The sequence below is a fragment of the Archocentrus centrarchus genome, chromosome 7, assembly GCF_007364275.1.
Source record: "Archocentrus centrarchus isolate MPI-CPG fArcCen1 chromosome 7, fArcCen1, whole genome shotgun sequence".
Taxonomy (NCBI): domain Eukaryota; kingdom Metazoa; phylum Chordata; class Actinopteri; order Cichliformes; family Cichlidae; genus Archocentrus; species Archocentrus centrarchus.
In genome coordinates this window covers 6,657,835-6,683,807 of record NC_044352.1, presented here as the reverse complement: position 1 = coordinate 6,683,807, position 25,973 = coordinate 6,657,835, and the positions used below count along the sequence as shown (strand labels likewise).

Sequence of the window (25,973 nt, the reverse complement as noted above, 5' to 3'; positions counted from 1 at the left end):
TGTAAATCACAGCAGAATTTGTCACTTTTCTGGTGCATTTATGTGATATATCAAATATTAAAAAATTACAAGCTGCTCTGTGCAGGAAGCTCTGTGGGTTTTTGTTTATAAAAAAAAAAAAGCAGTTGCATTATTTATTTCATTATTTATTGGTTATTGATGGCAACTGAATAAATTAAGGCTTATGAACAAACATCATAAAAAGCACCATAAATAAATGCATATATAATATATATAGAAATATAAAAAATAAAAAGTAAAAAATAAAAAAATACTATAGTGAAATATAATGGCCACAAATCACAACTAGGATTTTTAACTTGAACGCTTTGTGAGATCCGAGAAACGCGGATCCGACCCCTCAGGTAGTGTGATTTCAGTCCGAGGAAGCAGTGGAATCGTAACAGCTGTGCTTGCAATAATCAAAAGGTACCAAGCGTTACAGTGATCGGCTGGTTATGACGGTTCTTGGCGTTTGCCCCCACAGTGCCAATGAAATGTTTGAGCATCAAAAACTCAACAGAAATGAGAAATTTTGGCACACAGTTAATTATTTGATTTATTTGTAACTGGATATGCAGCTCAGGCAAGAACCTCCTGAAACCAAGTAACCCCTCTGTTTGCTTTAATGTCGACCTCAAATGTCTTCTTTCCAGACAAGAAGGATTTATTGATCTCACTGGCTGCCCTGCGCTCTCCAATATCAAAAAATTAAACTGAGTACACTTCTCTTTTCTTAATGAAAATCAAATTAGAGATGAAACAGCAAGTAGCTTCTATTAAAGGAGTTTTGATCGGCGTCTTTGGTTCAGCCTTTTCTGCTGCTAATCACCACCTGCAGCGATGAGTTTCTGCAACGGTGGAAAACAGGGTGCATCCTGGCAAACTCTGTGACCTCTCTTATTTATTCATGTCTTGAGCTGCGGAGTTACAATGACAGGAAAAAGCCGCTGCACTGTGAGTTCTTACTGCAAGAATGTCGGCATAACCAGCCAAGAAAAAAGCAAAAGCAGCTTACAACTCCAGCCAGCACCTCACAATGATGAGTTAAACCCAAAGAGCGCACATAATAACATTTTTAAAAGCATGGAGATCTGGCAAAGAAACATAAAGTGGCTCCTGTTAAGGGTTAACAGAATAAAAACGCATTAACAAACAAGACAGCTGGGAAGGCTAGCTGAGAGGGGAAAGGCTCTCTCTTTCTCGGCGTCATACTCCTTAAGCCTCGAGATGAGTCAGCTTTTTCCTTCCCTCGTTCGAATTGTTTTAACCTTTAAGCTCATTAGAAATTCAGCATGGTAAAATAAATGCGACAGTGTGTAATTAAAAATATCTATCTGTTAAAAACAATCTTGCATCTGTCAGAAGGAAGTCAGCAGAGACAGACAAACAGCAGTGAATTCCAGTGATTTTTTTTTTTTCCTTGCTCAGTATTGCTGAGGGACCGTCTCCCATGTGCGGTACAGTGCAGGTGTTTCAAAGGTTACACTTAGCAACTCAATACTTAGAAATGTGTGGTTTAATTCCTTCATAAAATCTGCCTCTGGGCCACAAAAAGAACAAAAAAAACCTTCGGTGTGCGCAATACTAAAGTACCCATGCAATGAAATGTACATCCTCAGCCCAAGTCTGAACTATTGTGCCACAGATGCAGAATTTATAATTTTACTATCAGTGCAGCCAAGTGTAACTTTTCAAACACCCAAATTTTTCTCTGCTCAGCGACAAAGACAGTGGATCACTGTGTGCTGTGTGATCCGTGGTGCTCTAAATAAACCAACTCCGGACACACGTGTGCATGTCTCTGTGTTATTATGCTTTCGGTACACAATTAGTTAAAGGAGCACTTTTATATTTTGGGAAGTTTTTTCCACTTTATTTCCGAGGGTTAGATGAGAAGATGGTTACTGCTTTCATTGCGTGTATCATCACGAAGCTACAGCTGCTTGGCTCAGCATGAAGACTGGAAACATCTGTGTGAAATGAGGTTCTTTGTGATGTTATTTGCACCAATTAAACACAATGTCAATTAAAATGGGCCTCACGTTATTATCCAAATTATCCGGCTGTTTTAATTTATTAGATTCTACTGTGCTCAGTAGACTCTAATATAAATGGATAATCCAGCTAATGTGTTTGTGTTTAATCAAATTACATGTGGAGTGTGACAGTTTGACTGAATTATCATAAACAGAGTGTGTTAATTTGATTAGACCCGGCCAACAGTATGTTAACAGTAAAGTATGATAATGTTTTTGATATTTTATTGACACAAAGGCATTGACTGGCTTTGGCTTCTGTTTCATGCTGTTTATATGAAAATCACATTCTATATATGAAAGTTCTGTTTATGTCCAAAAGTAAAGTCAAATTTCTTTCTACTGGTAATAAACTTTGACTTGATTGAAGTTTCGTGGTGACGGGCTTCATATGCATGCAGGTGTGACTTCACTGAACAGGTTAATCCTGTTCATCACACTCGTGTGTTACCACTGCACGACTCACAGTGCTAAGTAGCAGTCTTTCGTGTGTGTGTGTATATACATCCATCACAGATAAAAGCCAGGGCGTCTTTTAAAAACAACTGATACAGAGCTTCAGAAAATATATTAACACACACGCACACACACCTTTCTTTGTGAGCTTAAGGGATGCTAAGCTGTACCGTTTCTGTAAATTTACAAGCGACGCTCCAACATTCACACCCATTTCACAGAGTGACACAGCGATGCCGCTCTGTATATTGTATAACTGAATCCAAATGCTATAAATGTCTTCCAGGAGAGCGTGTACTATTAATATTTAAACAATATCATGCCTGTGCACTCCCTATGATGGCTGACATTTCCCTATGGAGCAACATTTGCAGCAGCTATAAACACTTATTTTATGAAAGGGGCAAACCAACTGGAATTATTATTTCGTACTTAGTTTTTGTACAAAGGTTTTAACAGTTTGCTCACGTTTCACACAAACAGCAAATAAAAAGGCCACTTTTTGCTGTGCAATCACACTGGTTATATTTATATGCTTTACATTGGTGTGATATTTATCATTTGCAATGACTAAGGGTGTGGCTGATTGGCTGCTACCTCTAGATTCCTATTTTAAACAGCATTTGGTGAGCTGGTGAGCTTTAGCGGTGTTAGTTAAAATATAGTATAGACATAAATTATTTATACTATAAAAAAAAATTATTGTGAGATTCAGAAATGCTGGTATTCACATTTTTTGGGGGAACAGTACAACTGTTTCCCTTGTTTTCAGTCTTTAAACTAAGCTAATCATCTTCTGGCCTACAGCTTCATATTTAACATCTGCACACAAGAGTGGTATTGATCTTCTCATCCGTGCCTCAGCAAGAAAGCCAATAAGCACATTTCCCAAAACGTCAAAGCATACCTTCAAAGTTTGCCTCCATCCTTTCATCGTTTCATGTGGCAGTTTCTGGCAGCACAGCACTTTTCAGAAAGTATTTGTCATGTACACGTCCCTGTGGTTTTACTGGTTATACCTCAGGTAGATGGAGGAGTGAGGAGCAGGTATGAATGATGACTATATTAGTGGCATGCGAAGGTAAAACCCCTGTTGTTGTTGTTGTTGTTGTTGTTGTGTTTAAAGTTTAATCTGGGTTTTTTTTACTTTAAAATTGGAGTGTAGGTGGACCGGATGCATGCCTTCAACTAAAGTTAAATGAGGGCTTGCATGCACAAGAGCTGCAAGCGTCCAGAAATGAAACTTTATGAAGGCCTTGATTACCAGAAAATGTGCTGTCAAGAATTTCTTATTATGGAATGTTTTAATATTTCTTTGTTTACCCAGGTAAGTAATAGTGTTCTTTATATAGATTCATTATGTTTTCCTGCAGTCATAAAACATTACAGAAAAGTTGAAACATCACACAAATACACAGACATTTAACACAACAAGAGGGCATTCACTACATGTATTTCTTTTTTAAATACCAGTAGGCAAAGTAGCCCATCCCGCCCAGTGAGCCCATGAGAAAAGAGGCCCCGAAGAAGGACGGCGGCTTCTTTTTTACCATCCGGAAGGCGTTGGGTAGGACCGCCGACAGGAGGGTCGTGTGGATGTCACCCAAGACCTTGCGAAAAGCGTAGCGTTTTTGCACGCGCACAAAAAACGACTGCAGATTGGGTCGGCTGCCGTCCTCCCAGTATTTCTTAGAAAGTCCCAAGAACTTGAGCCTGTGCAACAAGGCTCCAAGGCAGATGTCAGCTAGTGTAAATTCAGGTCCACAAAGCCACAACTCACACTTTTGACCTGTGAAGCAGAGAAAAATGCAATAACAACACTATAGAGATTGTCTGGAACGTGCTTCGGCAGTCATCATTTGGACATACCTTGATACTCTAGTTTCCTTTTCTCCAGTTCAGCTTCCACTTGATCTAAGACCATGGCTAACTCCCCCAGAATTTTCTTCAGGTAGTTCACATTGTCGTGGTCCAAGATTTTTGCCTGCCAATTAACCAAAAAATAGTTGCATGCATAAAATCGATATTTTAGTATTAAATTTCACTCAAAGCCACAAATAGGAACGCTGTGAAGGAAAAGTCAGGGAATCACCAAAGTCAGTGGGATTTATCCTCTGGTGTATTTGAACATCTGTGCAAGATTTCACAGTCACACATCCAGCATTAGTTGGCAAAACATTTTTTTTTCTTTTTCTCTGGTATTATTACAATATCTATGGAAAAATGGCAAGCATTGCATTTTGCAATGTTTGTTAGATATTTAGGATTTAGCGCAAAGTTTAGAGGATTATCATTCTGCATTCTTATTTACTTCTTTAGCAACATAATGAGAGGAAACTGTAAAAAGTTTCCCTCAACTGCAGACCCAGAAATACAACCACAGGTGATTTGGAAGGATAGTGTTACAACCTGACAAAGTGTTTGTCACAAAGTAGAGATAAATAAATTAAAACATAATTGCTACATTCCTGTTCAGTGGTTTGAAATATCTTTAATTCAAAATAATTACTTTTTTTTAACGTTTTTTTATTCAGGACACAGATTTTTAAAGCCAAATTTGAGCTAACCTTACAGATTTCTACGGTTTCCTGAGTGATTCCCGTTACTTTTAGGGATGTTAAAATATAAATTAAGATGCTAATTCAGGTGGTCACCCTAAATTTTGGCTAAAATATATAAATGTATACAGCTCTATAACATATTTAGTGATTTTTAATGGATTTTCTGCATACATTTTCAGGTCTTAAAATGGCAAGAACACTTTAAAAATGTACAAGACAATAAGTTATTAATTCTTACAGTAGCTGAAAAAGATTTTTTCATTTTAATGCATCAATTAAGAGATTAAAGGCCCTTAAACTCATGCAAATGAGGCATTAATCCCACTATAAATTACAGTATTTGAATCACTTTGAAACTCATTTTAATTCTTCATTTTTGACATTCATAATGGTAGAGGACACAAGAGCTCACCATTAGCTTCTTCTGCTTGGACAGATAAGGTTCTGTCAGCTGAGGCTCTTCATGGTCCAGCTTCATCAGCTCTGTTGCAGCATTGGCCAAATGTCCTGAAGTTACACACAAAAACGCACACACAGAGTGCATGCATTTACATAAACTGCATTTACATAAAAAGCTATTGTTCAGGAAGAGGAAAAGCTACCTTCAATAATATTTAGACTCTGTGCTGAATAACCGCTGCACGCCTGGCATATTTTTACAAAAAGCAGCCACTCTGGAGACCAATGTGTTTAATCTCCAAGGAGATGTCTGACAGTACAGAGCTTATTCCCATCTGAGCTCCATTCATAGCCTCTCGAGGGCAGAGGGAGAAGCTTGTGTCATCAGCTGTGACACACATTATTTGATTTACGTCAACAAGGACGTGTCATCGAGGGCAGATCTGTGGTGCTCTATGATTGTTTATGTTGTCAATGTACAGTACTGTGCAAAAGCCACCTCTAATTTCTTTGTATTTTTCTAGGCAAATAGGTTCAGACATTCAATTAAACATGCTGACAAATAGAAATACAGTATATAAGAATAAAATAGAGTTTGTACAATTCCAGCAAGCCTCAATATTTGGTACGATCCCCTTTATCCTTCAGCACAGCCTGAACCCTCTTAGGCGAGCTTTTCTGCTATTCTTTAAGTAGTCTTCAGGAATAGTTCTCCAGGCTTCCTGAAGGACATTCAAAGCTCATCGTGGGATGTCGGCTGCCTTTTGTCGCATTATCTATCAAGATGATCGCACACTGCTTCAACAATGTTGAGGTCCGGGCTCTGGGGAGGCTAATCCATGACTGATAGTGTTCCATTGTGCTTTTTCTATCCAGCTATGTATTTGCCGCATTGGCAGTGTGTTTGGGATCATAGTCACACTTAAAAATGATGCCATTGCTAATCAGACTCTTCCCGGATGACGTTCTCATGTTGGATCTGACAGTTTTGAAGATCCCCAGCACCACTCGCTGAAATGCAGCCCCAAAACATGACTCTGTATTTTACAGATGGCTGTAGACCCTCAGTGTTGTACCTCTCTCTGATCTCCTCCATACATACCAATGACAATTTGGACAAAAATTTCTTTTTCTTGGCCACAGCAGCTTTTGTTAGCAGTGGAGAGAGACACACTGCCCACCACACCAAAATATTTCAAGTGCTTGGTAATGGCTCTTTATCCCCCATATCCCCCACAGAATAAATTATAAGATGATGCTTCTTTGGAAATGACCTTGTTGGTTCAAAAATTGTATTTTTTAGGTGCCTTTTTTATGCTTGAATGATTCACACGGCAGTGTTGAGTGCTTTAACCTCTGAAAACGGTCACGTACTGAAAATGAGTGAAAAAGCAGTCAATGCCCAAAGAAAAATACTTACAGTGTTTCATAAAGCTTGGAGAACTATTGCTCAAGACCACTAAATAAATAACCCAAACTTCTGGCTCCTCGGAAGAAAAGTATAAAGTAACGAGGATTGGTTCAAGACTTTTGCAGAACTGCACATATAAAACAACAATGAATGAATCCTAAGAAGTAATTTATTTGTGAATGATTTTCCTTTGATTAAGGTTAGTTGATGCGTGGTATGTTTTTAAAAGAATTAATAGCACCTCGGAAGGCGCTTTGTGTGCCGCGGGACATTTGTCTTCTTGTCTCTAAGTTCTGCTTGGAGCATTCATAAAACTAGGAGGCTGGGACATATAATAATAGCTGCTCATATTCACACTCACATACTATCAGATTTTTTTTTGTTAGAGACACTAATTTTAGAGGTGTTGGTTTTCTCTTTAGCTTCTGCTATGGACAGGCAGGCCCAGGATTTAATTTGTCTTTGGTTGTTATCTAGTACAGTCAGGTTTGGTCTTTACTGTACACTTTTATTAGAAGTCGCTTTTGTTTATTTGCTTTAAATGGCATCCACTCACTCAGCACTCCTGTGTATTGTTTTTTGTTATTCTCACCTAACCTTTTGCCATCTGGGTAATTAATGTTGCCCTCTTTCCCCTCGTGAACGAGGTCATAACAGTCTGCAGTGACGAAAACAGTTGAGTTGACATAATATTTTATGTTTTATCCTAGTGTTTTATTAACTTCAATTAACTTAAAAAGTAGCCACACCTTATTCCTCTGTGGCTCCATTATTTGATGACCTGTTTCTTCATTACAGTGACAGACTGTATATAAAAGATGGATGGATGTAACTTCTGGGTCTGAAAAGTGAAGCCAGTGTAGAAGTGCCTTAAATGTCTTCTTAAGGGCCAGCAGGGAGCGACTCAAACTCAGGTTACAAAAAGAAGTCAGATTATATCTAACTCTATGAGTCTATACCCTGCTGCTCACTTGGTGTGGGTCCAAACTAGGCGGGAATGTCCTGTACCATACGCAAGCAAGATTGTTCCCCCGCTAACCTGCACGGGCTGCGCTGAACGAGTCAGGCCCAAGTATTCATGTTTGTCTCAGCATCTCAGATTCTCTCTCTCTCTCTCTCTCAAGCGCACATTTTGGAGACGCACTCTTGCAGAGCACAATGAGATTCATAATTTTGTGCATTCTGTGGCTTAACTGAGTCAATCTGTAGAAGTCCTCTCACATGTGTTATAAATTAAAATGTAAATTAATAGAACATCTTCTGTAGAGGCAGGTGCAGTTGAGCCTTGGCGCCATCAAATGTACTCGGACACAGTACTGATTTTTTAATGGGTTTATGGTCTCACTCACCAGTTTCTCATCTTATTTTAAAAAACATGATACTTATTTTGTAAATTATTGTCCTACGTAGAATAAAATAGAGAAGAAAACATACTGTATAAGAATGCAGCGTCCTCAGGCTACATCCATCTTTTACATACAGTCTGTGATTACACTCAAGTTTATATTTGTATCCAGTTCCACCCACAAAACTGACTGACAGACATAATCCCTGAGTAACATTTGACAAAAAAATGGTGCCCAACTGTTTTCTGAGATTTACTTTAAAAAATGAAAGCTAAAATTCGGAAAACTAGTGTGGTGGTAAACACAGTTGGTTGGCAAGCTAAGCAAGTAAACAGTTGTTGACTCAGTTCCTGCTGGAGACACAAATCTCACTCTGGACTGTGTCAGTAAGGACATAAAACCAAATCAAATCAAAACCTGCTGTTCTGTTGACCCCTTGTGACAAGGATGCAGTCAAAAATAGCTTTTAAAATGAAAGTGGAAACTTAAAAGCTTTACATTTTCAGAATGAAGTGATTAGTTTGGGGTAGAGAGCCTCAAATGGGGCAGGGCAGCTGGAAAAATGTGACTGAGACATTCCTGAGTCTGGCAGTCTCAGAGGATTTGTTAATGACAATAAGGATAAAGAACCTGGTCAGGATGCAGCATTTTTACAGTCTTCTGACATTGTGTCAGGCTTTACTTTAACCACATTACAAACACATGGCACAGTTTGGTTTTTACTTATTTTCCATTAGTCTGCTAGAATGACAATAAAACCACAAGATGAACCCAGAAATGATAAAATGATTTAGCCTGAACTGTCCCTTCAGTCTGCAGCACAATCATCCAAACCTGAGAACACTGACGCTTTCCATTAAATACTCCATAAAGTCGATTTTACAGGTACAACATAGACTGGTTAGAGTTTTATTGGATGATTAATTCTTCAACACTTTATTTTTTTTAATCTCATCCAGCCTGTTGCTCTGATTTACATGACAAAGCCATTACCTGATGTGAAGAGCACCACAGTTCAGCCTGGGAGGCCCAATATCTGCAGTAAAAAACCTGGCATGACTACAAAGTGCTGCATTAGGGGGGTTTTTTTGGTATTGAATAGCGTCAAATTACACCGTATGCTAATCACACTGTGCACATAAAAACCTGGAATTTGTTTTACCAATGATGTGGAAAATGCTGTAAGGAAGACGAATAGCTCTGCATTCAAAATGCATGTTGTTTTTGTTGTAGGAGACTCTTTGGTCCCAAAGTTGAAGCTGAGTCACCCCGAGTGCGTGATAGTGTTCAGAAAAGAGCTCAAAGCACTGAAAATGTTTTATATCTTTAAAGGAAGAAGTACTCGAGAAAAGAGGACAAAACAAAAATAGCATCTACTTTCGGATCCAGCCGACACGTTTACAGCAACCGTGTAATACCGTCACGACAATATGGACCAAAATCTCTGAAGAATGTTTCCAGCAGCTTGTTGAATTTATACCACAAAGAATTAAGGCAGTTCTTAAGTCAATAGGTGGTCCAACCCAGTGCTAACAAGGTGTGCCTAATTAAGTGTCCAGTGAATATACATTTATAGTTATGGCTACTATTATTTTTATTTGTCCTTTGCTTTCCTTCCTCTGCATTAATGGACAAAAAACACTATCTTAGAAATAACAAAAGGCCAAAAACATATTTTTCACACACACACACACACACACACACACACACACACACACACACACACACACACACACACACACACACACACACACACACACACACACACACACACACACACACACACACAAGTGTGTTTTGCTATCTTTGTGGGGAATTTCCATTGACTTCCATTCATTTCTACAGCCTAAACCTTACCTTTACCCTTTTCCTAACCCTAACCATCACATACCTAACCCTAACCCTAACCTAAACTCAATTCATACCTTAGCCCTAACTCTGACCCCTGACCCAAAAACAGGGTTTCCCCTTGTGGGGACAAGGTTCCAGTCCCCACAAGGAGCAATTGGTCCCCACAACGTAGTATATGTCAGGAAAATTGTCCCCACAAGGTATTATAAACATACGCACACACACACACACACCTGCAGAACAACATGCATCTATCCAGATAGGTACCGTGTGTGAACATGCAGCAGAACCCTCTGTCACATTAAATTAAACTGCATCAGTGAACACTGTGATTATATGGACATTGTGTGCCTTTGTGTTACACACACTTGAGTGGATTCAGTCGCTAGAATTTGCAGTTTAGCCTGTTTCTGGGAAGACCCTGAAGTCTTGCTCTGTTTTCCACCAAGTGGTCAGACCGTACTCAATCTTCATACTGCACCTTTTGTGGAGAGCAAAGCCTTGTTGTTTTGTTTTGTTTTGTTTTGTTTTGTTGACGTCACTGAAGAAGACGTTATAATAAACACATCGGCTTAGAGCCAGATTACAGAGTTTAAAATATGTACTGTAAAGACATGTTTCTATGCTGCCTATAAATGCTAAGCAGGGGTTTAAGTGTTAGTGAGAGCCTGTTTTCCTTTTACATATTGCCATAAACATAATGTTTTATGTTACACTCTTTTCCTCCTCCCTGTTAATCTGATGTAGGTCTTCAGAACTTCCCCTCAACTTACTCATTCATTTTCAGCCCAGTTCTTATACCTGGCTATTTTCACAGGAATCTTTGTTTTTTGATAAGCCACTTAACACTGACCTATGAAGATAAACAAACATAAAAAAGGCACCTAACTCAAGGGAGGAACCAGTGTTCTGTCTACTTAAAAGAGAACAAATCATACATTTAAAATTGTATCTTTAGGCACTTTGTTACCAGCAGCCTGTCACAAGAACATAATTTTTCCCATTTCTTTAGTCGAATCTATGAAAAATGCCAAAGATGACATCGTTTGACAAGCATAAAATAGTATTTTTGCACCAACGAGGTGATTCCCACAAAAGCTATCAGCTGAAAACGTATCTCGGCATGGTGTGTAGTGTGTCCTTAAGAAAACTGAGGAAACTGGAAAACTGGAAGACAAAAAAAAGAAGTAGCAGGCCTAAAAAAACTAACATGAAAGTCATGTTCCTAAGAAATAGAAAGAAATCCAGCAAAGATCTGACACAGAACCTGAGAGATCCACCTGGCTCTTCAGTTGATCCATCTACTGTTCACTGAAGCTTCATCAGGAATGGTTTCAAGCCTAACACTAACCTAACATATCGTTAGCCTAATAGCATAATTGCCTAAGTCATATTTTGGCCAAAACTGAGATATCTATCTAAATGAATCTACGCTGTTAGCAGAGTAGAATTAGGTAGGTATCTCAAAATATGCCAAAATATGACTTAGGCAATTATGCTATTAGGCTAACGATATGCAAAAAACATTCGATAGGCAACATGAACTCTTTTCTTGTTGTAACTCGTGCCGAATTACAAACATTCTTGCCTCCACAGTGCAGTGAGCTGGCTTCACTTACTACGTATTTCTGCGGTGGCGTACTTTGGGATCATAGAGTCAGCCGTGAGCTCTGGATGGAGGATGCAGCCGTGTGTGTAAGCGTCCATGGGCAGACCATCCAGTAGCTGACGGTACTGCTGCACGCGATCATAGAGAGGCGAGTCTGCATCAGGAATCAGCTGAGCCACCGTGTCTGTGACACCAACATGAAAGAGACAAAACGTTTTTAGAGGAATACAAATCGGACAAAATGTGGGGAATCAAAATAACACATGCAGACTTTTATACTTTGGACATTTTCTTAAACTGTCCATAACACTTGAGGTCTTTAAGCAACTACACACACCCAGAATAACACAGTTCTGCCAGCTTCAGCTGTCGGGCAAACAGCACGGTAACCTGGTAACAGATGGATGACTGTAACACACCACTGGTCACGTTTCACAAAGCCTGACATACTGGAGCAATATGAGACTAAAATTATAGACTTGTGTTTGAATGCCTTCAGTAATCACTCCACAGCCATGCCTGTTCAGACTCACACACTCAGGTTGAGTGTGTGAGTCTGGACAAGTATTTGGACAAAGATGTTATTGTTTTAAATTTTGTCTTTGTCTCTCAGTGTGAGGTCCAAAAACAAAAATAACTAGTGTATGATCCTTGATTTTAAAAAATACATTCAAAGAATTTTCATACAACTATTAAAAACAATCATTCTATTTAAAATTATGATATTTTGTCCAATTACTTTTGGACCTCTAAAAATGGGGGCTGTGAATAAAGAGGCTGTAATTCCTAAACAGTTGATGTGACACACTTGCTAAACCCCTTAAATCAAAGCTTAAAGTCTGCACTTCAATGACATCTTGATTATTTTTTTTTTTATGAGGTACACCATTGGGGCGGTATGCAGAGGCAAAATTGCAAAAAATGTGAAATATCCTAAAAACTTACAGCCCTAACTGGAATACATTTAATAAAGACTTTTAAAAGATGGGCACCAAAGTGACAACAATACAATAAAGCAGTGAATAGTGGCCAGAATCAGGAATCTGTCCCTCAGTTCAGTCGTTGTGCGGCACTGCAGGTGAGCTCTGGAAAACCATTAAAAAGAAAAAACAGAGAGAGTGAAATTTAGATGAATGAATAGGATTTATGTATAGTTTGCTGAGACTTATTTCACAAAAATTCCATCCATCCATTGTTTTTATTGGTGATTATTTAAAAAAAAAAATAGTCAGGTAGGAAGTGTGTGGAATTCTTTCAGCTTCAGGTGAAGTTACTTTTATTTGTAGAGCACATTTAAAAACAACAGGAGTTCACCCAAAGTGCTTTCCAACTGGGCTAAAGTGAGCCAAGGAAATGTTTGTGCCAAATGTAAAGAAAATCCCTCAAAGCATTCCTGAGTTTTTTTGTTCTGAAAAAAATGGGACAGATGTAAGGAGGTGGAGGTGAGGTCACAGTGACCTTTGATTACTGAAATCTTATCAGTTCATTCTTCAGTCCAGGTGGACCAGTGGGTTTCAAATCTGAACATTTTCCCAGAGAGGCGTTTAAGAGACACTGAGTTCACAAGAATGGGATGGGTGGAAACACAAATGTGTCACCTGCACAAAGATGCAGAAACACCATCATTAGGCTACAGTGTAAGTTCCATCAGTCCCCTGCTGACCCGATCTGTTCTCTTTACCTGCAGTCGCTCAGCTTAGAAGAGAAACTGCACATTTTGTTATTTTATTACAGACTTTCTTGCCGTTAAGAAAAGATGAATTCCACTCTAATAGAGTTTTTGTCCATTGAAGGCAAACTCCAAAGTTTTAGTAGACATAAAAATGATTTAAGAAATGGTCCAAGGCTCCAAGATGCCTGTTAACAGCTTGTTGGGACTCTGATGCTATAATTGACAGTATAAAAGATGGACACAGCTTCTGATCTAAAAAAAAAAAAGTGAAGCCAACTTGGAGGTGCCTTTAGCCAGCATTCTTTTTAATGGCGTATACGGGGCGACTTCTCTGCTCACAAAGACGTGGTTATATAGCGACCTGAAAGAAAACAACTTTGGCTTTCTTTCCTGGTGACTTTATTCTCTCAGTTGCTACTCTCATGTCACACTGAATAAAACATTAACTCCATTCTATAAATTATGGTCATCAGAAGAGTCATAAATGGGGATTATCCAGGACAGCCTCACTTGTGACTGCCGTTAGCCAATGAGGATGCAGTTTCTCTCTTTCACATCTGGTTTCAAAACACCAAGATGGAGATGTCAGGAACACCCACCTTAAGGCTTCTTAACAAGACTTCACTCAACTAGTGGGTGATGTCACTCATCTATACCTACATCCATATTTTATACTGTCTATGGTTCCTACAGTTAAGAACAGTAAAGAATGATGGAGGATGAAAAACAGAGCACACAGGCTCCAAAATAAATTATCAAGAGAGGAGTTGCGTCTTCTGTTTGGACAGTTTCCACTTTTTAAAAACGATTCTTCATTTCTGGCTGCACTGCTTTTGTGCCGGACTTTAACTCCGGCAGTTCATCAATACACAGCGAGAGGGAAGCAGGTGCGACAAAGTCCAATGGAAGCCTATGGATGGTGTACTTATGCAAAAAGAATACTAATTAAAATACAGGGAAACTGTCAGGGTCTTAAAAAATACCTTCATACAAATTTTTGGGCAAGTCATATCCAGTTTATTATAACTATGTTGCACACTGTGGCCTGGAAGAAACAAGTAAATCTCTATGAACCTTATCAGCCATAAAAGATACTTCCAAAAATGTTGAACTGCTCCTCTAACGACTTTTAGTACCTCTGAAGGGATCCCGCTTTAACATTTTGCTGCCCTAATTCTCGTGTCTGGCTCTGCACCGCATGGCTAGGAGCAATGGTGTTCAACATAACGGCCTGCTGCTGAGATCTGGTACTGAAAGTGCGGTAGGTTGGCAGAATGGAGGGAGCTTTTATCGTTCTGCAGGGTCACAGCCAGCCACATGCAGGGAAGGCATCGGTGACAAAACAGAGATAGTCGGATGGCTGCTTGAGGATGGAGAAGCCGATAGAGGGTGGAGCTACACCTGGCTGAACTCCAGAGAGCTGAGTAATCAGTCCATGAACCTGCATGCTGACCTGGGCATGCCCTGCAGTGGTCCTCTGTATGAGGTCTGCTGCAGTACCGGTGATGGAAATATTGCGTTAGCAGCAAAGCACCAAACAATATTGGAGTTGGAGAAAGTGATGCACATTCACAATGAACGTGACAATGTATGAGAGCGACCGAGACAATGATTGTTAAATTGTCATCATTTTACAAAAGCATTTGTCCTGCAATGCTGTAAAACTGTGTGAGCTGGCACCGCTCCGCACTGATATACGCCTCTCGTTTCTGAGACATCTGCACTTTCCAGGCCAGCTGCAGCTCATGTTGCCAGGATTCATTAGGGATTTAAAGGCAGAGAAAAAGCATGCCTGTAACTCATCACAGCCCAAAAAAAAAGACAACAATACCAGCTTAACTGAATTATTAGTGCAGTCACTGGAGACTGACGAATGCTTTTATATCTGTGTGACTAACTTGCTCCAAAACAAATTATCAGCACACTGTCAAAGTTGGCCGAATGAGAAAGAGACATCAGATGCTGGGGTCAGTTTATGCACTCTAGCCTTTTATTACTGAGCAAGCAGTGAACCAGATCTGCTGCTGCTGAATTCGAAGCTTTTAGGCGCTGCTCTGGACATGTGACCACAGACTGAACAGGAAGGCCCTGGAGTTTTTCAGTTACGGGCAGTTGGCCTCAGGCATCTTCTGATCTGAGGCTCACGGTTTGTTACATAATCTTTCAGCTGACGATCCTATAGAACATGCCACCCTCAGATACTACAGCACAACACAGATAACAGGATTAAGTGTATGCATCTTAACATTTGCTTATACTTTAAGCTGCACGTTGGCTGCCTCACATTGCGTGTTCCTCCGCAGCCATCACAACTTAATAGCTGCAGATGCTGCTTCACTAAATATATCTTTGATGGACTTCTGTTTCAATCATCAAATTATCTCTCTTGTGTTTGTATCTGTCTCATTTGTGAGTGCCACAAATTTCCCCCAAGGGATCACTCCAATTTTGTCTAATCTAATCAGCGAGGATCATCTCAGTAACACTGGTGCAAAGACGTTGATGCAATGACTTACAGAGTTTCACATTATAGTACGCACTGACATAGTCCACACAAAGACAACAGATGGCCTCAAATGGCTTCCAACAGCCTTTGTTACTCCCGCTTCACAAACTGGGCAAATGAGGCCTCAAGTTTTTTGTAGCTCCAGCCAAAGACATACAAGATATAGATAAGGGAGCGACGAAGAATATCCTGTGCTGCAGCTCCTCTCCCCTTAAAGGGCCAATCTGCTTCATAACGCACACAACCTCTAGAAATGAAAAATAAACACACAAGTGCCAAAAACTGCAGTTCCTCAAATAGCCACTTAAGGCTAGCTCCAGAAGCAAATTCATCCTCATAGACTCCCATGTTAAAATACCTAACTGTACAGCATTAAAAAGTATGTTTACAGATTGGTGTTTAAAAAAAAAAAAACAGCTTTGGCTTCTATGAATAGGTTCATACAAACTCTAGGATTGGTCAAAAGTTTGGGGTGTGTGGTCGCTTTGATTGACAGGTGTCACGATACAGGCAGCTGTGGTCGATCAGTGTCTGCTAGGTCTTATCTCTGCTAGTATTTTTGTGCCGTTGGTGCCTTTTGGAGCATTTCCAGTTTTTATATCTACTTAACCTGCACAGCTGGTAGTTCACGTGGGTGGCTTACATCAGAATTAATAATATTTCGCTTCATCTTCGCTGGTCCTAAGATCACAAACCTTTGGGAGAGTGTGAGGCAGAGGCTGAGAGGCCTAAGAGATGAATTAATCTGAGTACATAGACTAATGCAGAAGGGAGGAGTGCAGTTCACATTAGTGCAAGCACAATGAATCTGCCTCGAGTACTACATTACCTATTTTTACTGTCTAATTTGGTACAATTAGCTAATAAACATAACCAGTGTTAGTGGTTAACAACTTAGTAGAACTCTGTAAAAGGGCCTTAACCATTCACTTGATGGCTACATAAATATGTCATAATAAAACAGAGAGGCTAAAGCTACATGCCCAGACAAAAAGCATCCAGGTCCATTAATGATCTATGGGGAAGATATGGAATTGAATAGAACTGCATTGTTTTTGCAGTGCAGTGTAAAGATGACTGGTGCTGGTCCTGAAAGCATGCTTGTAAGTTAACGGGGACCTGTTACGCTTTTCCTTATTCACGGTGGATGCTCAAATTAAATACGACCAGAGTTTCAAATAATGAGGTTAAATGCTCTGTTTCAGCCAGTTTTTTCAACTCTTAGTTCTGTTTGACATCAGAGAGAGGGGATATCTTTCATATGGTATGAAGTACGAAGATCTGGCAGTGACCACAGAAGCTCCACCTACCTGCTCCCAAAACCTTTTGTCTGTAAGGGGGAGCCAATCAAAAAAAAAGTTGTCTTGAAGTGAGAGAAAAGGGGTTCAAAACAGTGTTTTTCAGACAGGAAGAAGAAGAACTAAATGAAAGTAAGAATGAAAATATGCAGTTGGAACTGAATCTGTCCCCTATAAACACGACAAAAGATAGAGACAATACTGTCCTACCTCCCACGAAGGTTTTCTCCAGGTAATCTATAATCTGGTTGTAGTCACTAATGATGGTGTCTCCATGGAGGAAGACGGGCACCTCCTCGCCCAGGTTCAGCCTCATGAACCACGGCTCCTTGTGCTCCTGCAGTGGCAAGCTCACATCCCTCTCCTCGCAGACCAGACCCTTCTCATTAATGACAAGGCGTACCTGAAATCACAAAGGACACGATTAGCCTAAACACACCATTTTAATAAGTCACAATATGTGAATATGTAGATATATATGCAGGGGGGGGGGGGGGGGGGGGGTGCAGGTAATTTGCTACTAGCCTGTGAAAACAAAATAAGAAATAAGAAAATAAGGCATTTCATCCATTTTCATTTATGGAAAACAAAAACACTGAACAGCAAATCTCATAAATGTAAGTTGCTAATAGCTTCCACTCAGTTCATTACATTACAAATTGCTGTTCTGTAGACATAGCTGTTTGTGTGGTCTGCCAAGCTAATGAGATATATAGAGTGCTGAAGTTTGAGCAAAAATAAAATAAAATCTGGGACAATCAGAATCCATTACTAGCGGCATGAAGGATAAGCCAAGGTCCATGGAGAGCTATTACTGGGAATAAGATTAATGAAAGAAGATGACACTTGGGGCATAAAGTGCTACATTTGGCGGAACGACAAAAATGGGAATTTTGCTGAACATGCCCAGACATGGTGTAATGAAATAAACCTAAATGATGTAGCAACAGAAGCACAGTAATTACAGCAGGAATAGTGGTTTTGGACACCAGGAACAAATCGATGCACGCAGCTGCAACGTCAAAGAAAACGCTTTTTACGTCTCCATCAGCGTGGCGCAGAAGCATTAAATCGGAGACTCCTATAAAGAACTGCCAAATGTTTCAGGTCCCTGTGTTATACGGCTGAGGTGTCCCTGGATGATACCCACAATAACGCAGTCACTGTTGCATCTAGAGTTACATAATAATATTAGTCACTTCTTAGTAATCATGCCAAGTGGTTCAGCTGCTTGAGAAGCATAAAATAAACTCTTACATTACACCATAAGTGGAGTTCAACTGCAGCTTACTGTCATTTGAAAAGCAGTACTGCATTGAAAGTGTGCAACTTAATCTCATATACTCCACTAGCTTTCTCATTCTTAAATTTCTTTTCAGACAAAAAAACAAAAGTTTTTTAACACATCATATATTGTTAAAAAGACTAGTTGTGGCACTGTATCAGATATGAGTTGTTTGAGTTTCCAGCAACTTCTCATATAATTTCATGTAACACCTTAACACCTGATACATACAGAATTTTGCTGCAGGAATGCAGCATGAAATGATGCAGTGATCAATGCAATACAGGCTGGTTTTTTTTTTAGATACACTGCTCAAAAAAAAATTAGAGCAACACTTTTTAATCAGAGTTTGGCATCAAGTCAGCTAAACTTCTGGGATACTGATCTGGTAAGTTAAGTAGCAGAGGGTGGTGTTAATCAGTTTCGGCTGCTTTAGCATTAATGAAATTAACATCAGGTGAACTAGATAGAAGGGCAACAATAAAACAACCCCCACAATAAAAAAAAAACAGGAAGGGTTTTACAGGTGGAGGCCACTGACTTTTTTTTCACTAGCTTTGCATTTGGCTAGAGTCAGTGTCACTGCTGGTAGCACAGATATTTCAACTCCTCCAGGATGGCACATCAATATGTGCCATTGCCAGAAAGTTTGCTGTTTCTCCTGGCACAGAGTCAAGAGCACAGAGGAGATTCCAGGAGACAGGAAGTTACGCCAGGAGAGCTGGACAGGGCCGTAGAAGGTCCTTAACCCATCAGCAGGACCGGTACCTGCTCCTTTGTAGGAACAGAATGAGCATTTTCAGAACCCTATAAAATGACCCCCAGCAGGTCACTGGCATGAATGTCTCTGACCAAACAATTAGAAACAGACTTCATGTGGGTGACCTGAGGGCCCGACATGCTCTAGTTGGCCCTGTGCTCACTCACTCCTTGGAGCCTGACTGGCATTTGCCATAGAATACCAGAATTAACAGGTCCACCACTGGCACCCTGTGCTTTTCACAGATGAGAGCAGCTTCACCCTGAGCACATGTGACAGATGTGAAAGTGTCTGGAGAAGCTTTGACAAATGTTATGCTGCCTGTAACATTGTTCAGCATGAGCAGTTTGGTGGTGGGTCAGCGATGGTCTGGGGAGGCATATCCATGGAGGGAGACACAGACCTCTACAATCTAGGTAACAGCACACTGACTACCATCAGGTATCCAGATGAAATCCTTGGACCCACTGTCAGACCCTACACTGGTGCAGTGGGTCCTGGGTCCCTCCTGGTGCACGACAATGCCCGGCCTCATGTGGCGACACGGAGCGGCGAGGAGACGGTAGGGAAACAGTATCTGATGGGGAAACATGACTCGACGGAACACCGGCTCCCGTCGTTCACTTCAAAGAGCCGGATCGTTTGCGACCGACCCATCACTAGTGTCTGTGCACCTCACCTGTACACTTCACTGATGCAGTTTGCTAACCAAGCTTGCTAGCTGATAATGTAGCACTCCGCCATCTCTCACAAACTTACATGGCAGCAGCCAAAAGGCTAACACTGAGGCTTCACAATGCACTGTCTGACTCTAGGGAGGCTTGAATAAAGTGTAACAGGAATAACTACGTGACAAGGGTGTCCACAGCTCTCCGTGTGCCCATCTGCAGCTGAATTTAATGCCAACCTTCCCACAGATGACACGTAGACAAGTTGAAATAAAGTTGTGAGTTTTTGCAGGGATACTCAGTTACTGGTTGGGAAGATTGATCAGTCACAGATTTCTGTGTTTTACAGAGTGCTCTTATATGGAAAAAGTGGACATATTAAGCAGTCTGGTACACATAAATACAGGAGACACTTTGCCAAACCAGTCTGGCTGAACAGAGTGGCCTGCATGTCAAATTCCATGCTTTAGCTATTGTTTCAAACCATCCCTCCCTTAAATCCTTAAGCCCTATATTTTATTTCATCAATCAGTAAAACCTCCACAACTATGGAGCCAAAATAAACAAACATTAGGCTTTGTGGCTCTATTGAGAGACAAATTTATTTTGCTAACCCTGTTCAAAAAATTCTCAAATGCAACTCCACCAAATTTGCTGCAACGACTAAGGGAAAGCTGCATCCATTTTAATCATAGTGCCAGGCCAAGTGAGCCAAGTTCAACATTCTCAAAATAGCATTTTAATAAATGATTTGGCCTGGTCCCAGTACAGGTCATTCTAAGAGGGAAAGGGGAAAGAAAAGTCCCCCCCAAAAAAGTATTTTTCCTTTACATATTTTTGTATTTTGTCTAACTGCATTAATCCTATCAAAACCCTCTACAATTAGATTTAAAAAATAACTAAATTCTGTTGATCCAACAGAGAATTGTTACTCTTGAGCCTCAGTTTTGATTACCATTGTGCATTTAGTTATCTTTGTGTTGATGATTATTCTAATATTCAGGGTTTGACATATTATTCTGAATTCATTCATGTTTTGGTATTCAGTAGTGTCCGGCATTTAGTTTTACTTTCTTTGTGTCGTTTGTCTTGATTAGTTTCAGCTGTTCCACCTTCCCTTGTTTACATAAGGCGCGCACACACACACACACACACACACACACACAGGCTACCCTCGAATACAGAGTACTACAAAACGTGACTATGTGTCCTGGAAATCAGCCCAAAGGTTTCAAAGAAGAATGAGCAGATCCACGCTGTCTTCATGACACACTGACATCCACAGAGACTGAAAAAAGCAGAGTGTTAAAGTCTCATCGCTAAAGGTGTAAATTTCTAACCTGCAGACCCTGAGGTTGCCAGAGCTGCATCGATCTGCGCATCTGGCCTCTCGATGTGTCACCGTGCTTCTTCTTGTGTCTATCATTACCATATTTGTTGTGCTCACCCTTTATCACTGGTGTGTGAGGTAGATAATTACAGTGCAGGGCCGCAGGATCAAAGTTACAGCAGCAGTTTGATATGAAATGGTATTAAAAGGAGAGGATGGGGTTAAAGTGTCATGCAGGAGAAATTCAATAGCACATGTTCTCTCCCTCCTCATAAACTTGCTGTGGTGTACACAAGCTTGTAAATAATCCCCTGCACGCTGACGACAATGCGGCCTGCACGGAGAAATGTTGTTGATCAGCTAGAGATGTGATTCCTTTATCACCACCGCTAGCCTGTCTCACACTGCCAGTGTGTTTATGATAGGATTTGTTTTTGGCTTTTCAGAGAGTGGAAAATTTTGTTTGGCAAGTCACAAAAGATTGACTAACTATAACACATCTTTCAAAGGTGCTACAAACAGATTTTGACCAATTATGTTGCAAGCACTGGCGTTATATTAATGGACAACATTTTTAGTAAATTTCTAGTGGAGAAGACAACCTGGTGCATGGACTCTTAATCTCATAAAAGCCCTACCTGTCCCATGCATCAGCTCGCAAAACAACACATAACACAACATCATATAAGTAAACATTATCAGGTTTGTTGCAGCATATGAGCTGAAACCCACGTGTTTACTCCAAAGAGGCAGCGACAGCACGATCACACATGATCGAGCAGTCACTCCGGCTCTTCCAGCTCCAGGACTGAGGCGATAATCACGACAGTGAGCCTGGTGTTTACCCTCTGCTGAGTGACAATCAGCTCAATCAGCAGCTCAGACTCGAGTGGCCGCGAGCCAGAGATCCCGAGCTTTATAACCAACGTACCAACCTTAGACTGAGCATCAACTCAAGGTTGATGTGCTACAGCGGAGAGGAATAATACTGAAGCAGGAGAAAAGTGAACTATCAGTTATTTTCACTGTAAACTAATCTTGTGGTGAAAAATGGCCATCACAATGTATCAGATGGTAGGGAATCATTACAATGCTTGTTTTGTCCAATGAATATATACATTTTTTTTTTTTAAAAAGCACTTTTTTCCCTTTGAAAAAGCCAGAAACAGAGAATATTTGGCATTTTTATGACTTACATTATTACCTGATTATCAAAATAGCTGCAGATTATTTTTATGTGCGTCAACGTGACTGTAAAACTCACTTACTGTACATAAATACTACACTCATAATCATTTAATCCATGTGTTCACATTAGGCACAGATGGTGGCCGATGAGCACAAAGGATGAAATGCCAGTTGACATTTCAAAGCTGAGTGCATTTTTAAAGGGGCAGTTTAGGAATTTAACATTTGATGCACATTAATTTACAGGAGACAGGCAGCAATATCCTCACTTTTAATCGCTTGTACGCGTTAAGCTTCACAAGGCTGGATCCTACATTTCCCATAAAGCCGGGGCACGGTTTGTGTACATGTGAAAGAAGCTGTGTGTTAACAAGTTCTAAAGTTTGTATCATGAAAGACAGCTCTAGAAGTTCTTAGCACACTATAAGATGCAAATAAATGAAAATAAAACTTTGTGAGTTCTACTGTTGTTGTGCAATGAATAAAAATATCTTCTGTTTTTTTATTATATGCACATCCATCATGAGTAGACTGAAGGCCTTTTAAAGGCATCCAAACAACCTCTTTAAACATTTCATCATCTGTTTTCACTCTGAAAATAAAATGTTTAATTATAGTACACCTTTATAAAGGTATGTTAATCAATTCCAAATTATGGTGTCATTTATATGAGAACTTATACATTAATCAGGTGGACACAGCTGTTGCAGAAAGGGGATAAACTTCTCATATTTTTCTGCTTTTTGTTATCAACCTCTAAGTGTTTTAAATGTATGTTTTCATTGTACAGCTTGTGCCTGTCTCATTTCTCACAATCTGCTTATTTAATTAACAAATAAACAGTGGTTTTCATTCTTTTTCCCCAAAATTTTTTAAGTAACAAAGCTTATATGTGCAAACTTTGCCAAAGAAACAGATATTATGGGGTTTTTTTTTGTTAATTAGGGAGTTTTCATACATATCTGTGTGACAGATGTGCAATTATGAGCAATGCAGCATAAAAGTGTCCACGTCATTCAAAATCATCTGAAGTGTCCAAACCCTGACATCCTCACAGTGCCATCATAGGAGTCATTTCCAAGCAGAAAACTCAAAGGCTAAAAAAAGGAAATCAACATGGAAATGCCAAAAACTGCAGTTCCTCTGGTGGCCTCTAGAGGCTGTCTCCAAAAGTGAGTCAATCCCCATAGTTGTCCATGTTAAAATGTACAACTTTACAACAGAAATAAACATATTTACAGATAATGGTCTTGGTCCCCTGCATAACAGCTGCTTTAAATTATAGCAGCTAAGCATTTTATGTGGCTGCTTGGAGTAACAGGTAGGTGCTACCTGTCACTCAACGTCTCAAAGTCTTTCAATAATGTCTAATTACCACCATTGTTATGCTACAGATTTATCTAGTGAGAAAAGTAACTCTTTGAGTACCTTTGCCTTAAAATAAACAACACTACTGCACATTCACTCTGAGTGTAGTGGCTTTACTTCATTGATAGCCACTTGACACTGGTAGCATCTCTTCCAGCAACAAGCCAAGTAACTTCCCTCTGAGTGACAGTTTGAGCTAAAAGGTAGCCACTGTGGTTTTAGAGCTGTAGCACTGATACGTTCTCAAAAGGCCAAACACCTAGTATCTAGTGCAGCTCCTCTAATGTCCATATAAAGCTGGCTCCAAAAGCATATCTGTCCCCATAGACTCCCATGTTAATATGCCTAACTATAATACAGAAATAAACATGTTTTCAGCCTGGGAAAAGAAACAGTTTTGGTCTAACCTTCATGAGTTGGGGTGTGACAGAGACGAGAGGCTGTGGCCAATCGCTGCCTGCTACGCTTCACCTCTGCTAACTGGAGTCACTAAACTGAACCACCTCACCATGTTTGTGCTGTTGGATCATCGTTAATGGAAGTGTGTGACAAATACTGCGGCTTCCTGCGTGGTACAGACTGTCCAGGAAGTTTGTGCTTCAGTATATTATTAGTCTGTTACTTAGCACTAATTACATGATATCTGTATATGTGCACTGGACATGCGCAGTAGATTAGTAGTGTTGCAAACCAACTTTGGCATCGCCACAACCCTGTCAACATTTGGCCTGCAGTATTCTGCTGAACACTAGGAGTCGCCACTCAGACAAAACCTCCGCATCAGCACTGGTAAAGGAACAGAAGAAGTCAAAAACAGAAGTTTTCTTGAGAAAGTCTCATCTTTTCAATCTTCTCCAGCATCTCCCTCTGTATAATTTGTGAAATGGTGGTAAGACCTGACACGACCATGCCAGTCTCGCCACCCACAGAAGGTTACAAAAATCGTGAGATACAAGACCAGCTAAAACAACACCAAAGCGTGGCTTTGGGCCCTTTAATGGGCCCTTTAGACTTCAAAATGAGGACATCACAAACCAATTGGTAATGGCAAAGTTCATCTTTTATATACAGTCTATGGCTTCATGTTTAAACTGTTCTTTCTCCATAAAACTAGTAGCATGTCCCTTTAATTTACAGCTTCATTCTACTACATTACTCTGTACAATTTTTTTTTTTTTTTCAAAGTTACTTGAATAGCTTGAATACAATATTTTAACCGCACGCTCATTTTGTGGGAGCACACAGGTTAATAAATCACAGGTAGACTGAAGGAAGGCATGAAAATAACAACATATAGTGTGATTCAGCTGCAGAAGGTGGGAGATGGCCTTTAGTTTGTTTTGCACAGCATTTTAATCAATTATTTAGGATGTCATGTGTCAATGCACATAGTAGCCTAACTACGTTCACCAGCATTATGGGCAGATAATAGTCCCAACGGTGTCAATCGAGGATGGAAGCAGATAAGATATGAAAGCTGATCTGTGCGGTGATTAATGACAGAATATTGATCAAACAGCAGGTCGTGTTTGTAAATGAGAACTGGTTCTCAAACATTTTACCTGGTAAAATAAAGGTTTTTAAAAAAAACACACACTATCTGTCGAAGAAATGAGCCCCCCATGCTGCAGCGTTAACGTCTCAAACGGGAGCTCTGCCCAGCTGCAGGATGATATTCATATTCCGGAGGTATATGTGCAGGATAAACATGCACAGATGCAAACACACTTTGGTCACAGCAAACAACCACAGGAAGCTCCAAGCTGTAGCATCATGTCATGCAAAGAGACGTGGAGCCACCTCCATTTTCAAGCTCTTATTTTTATTTATATTTTTTTTTAATTTTTTACCTTTTGGGAGGTGAAAGACTGCGTCCAGTGGTACAAAACGAGCCTGTCTTTATTGAAGGGTTTGGGCTCTGCCGCCGGTTCTTCGCACTCCTCCCCGTCTGCGATTTTGCCGTCTTCATCCATGGCTGAGATGGGCCACCAGCTACAGTTGGTAGGGGTAACATGGTTGGAAGACGCCATGACAGAGCGTTTTGCGCGTGTGGAGGAGAGGAGCGAGGAGGGAAAGGATGGAGAGAGAGAGAGAGAGAGAGAGAGAGAGAGAGAGAAGAAAAGAGAGCGAGCGAGCGAGAGCGAGATCAGCGGCTCGAGCGCAGCAGCATCACCGGTTCACGCGGCTGCACCAGCAGCGACAGCATCCGTCAGTTTGGGACAGCTC

The 25,973-nt window shown here is 40.2% G+C and overlaps 1 protein-coding gene across 1 annotated transcript; it reads right to left on the bottom strand.

Moving 5' to 3' along the window:
• Window positions 1-176: 176 nt before the first annotated feature.
• On the bottom strand, window positions 177-25,973 carry gdap1l1 (ganglioside induced differentiation associated protein 1-like 1). Its single transcript, XM_030734707.1, has 6 exons — window positions 25,598-25,973; window positions 17,359-17,551; window positions 11,683-11,856; window positions 5,469-5,563; window positions 4,365-4,479; window positions 177-4,284 (listed from the first exon to the last, which is right to left on the bottom strand). Exons 1-6 carry the CDS (start codon window positions 25,775-25,777, stop codon window positions 3,941-3,943), a joined length of 1,101 nt encoding a protein of 366 aa, XP_030590567.1. The 5' UTR covers window positions 25,778-25,973; the 3' UTR covers window positions 177-3,940.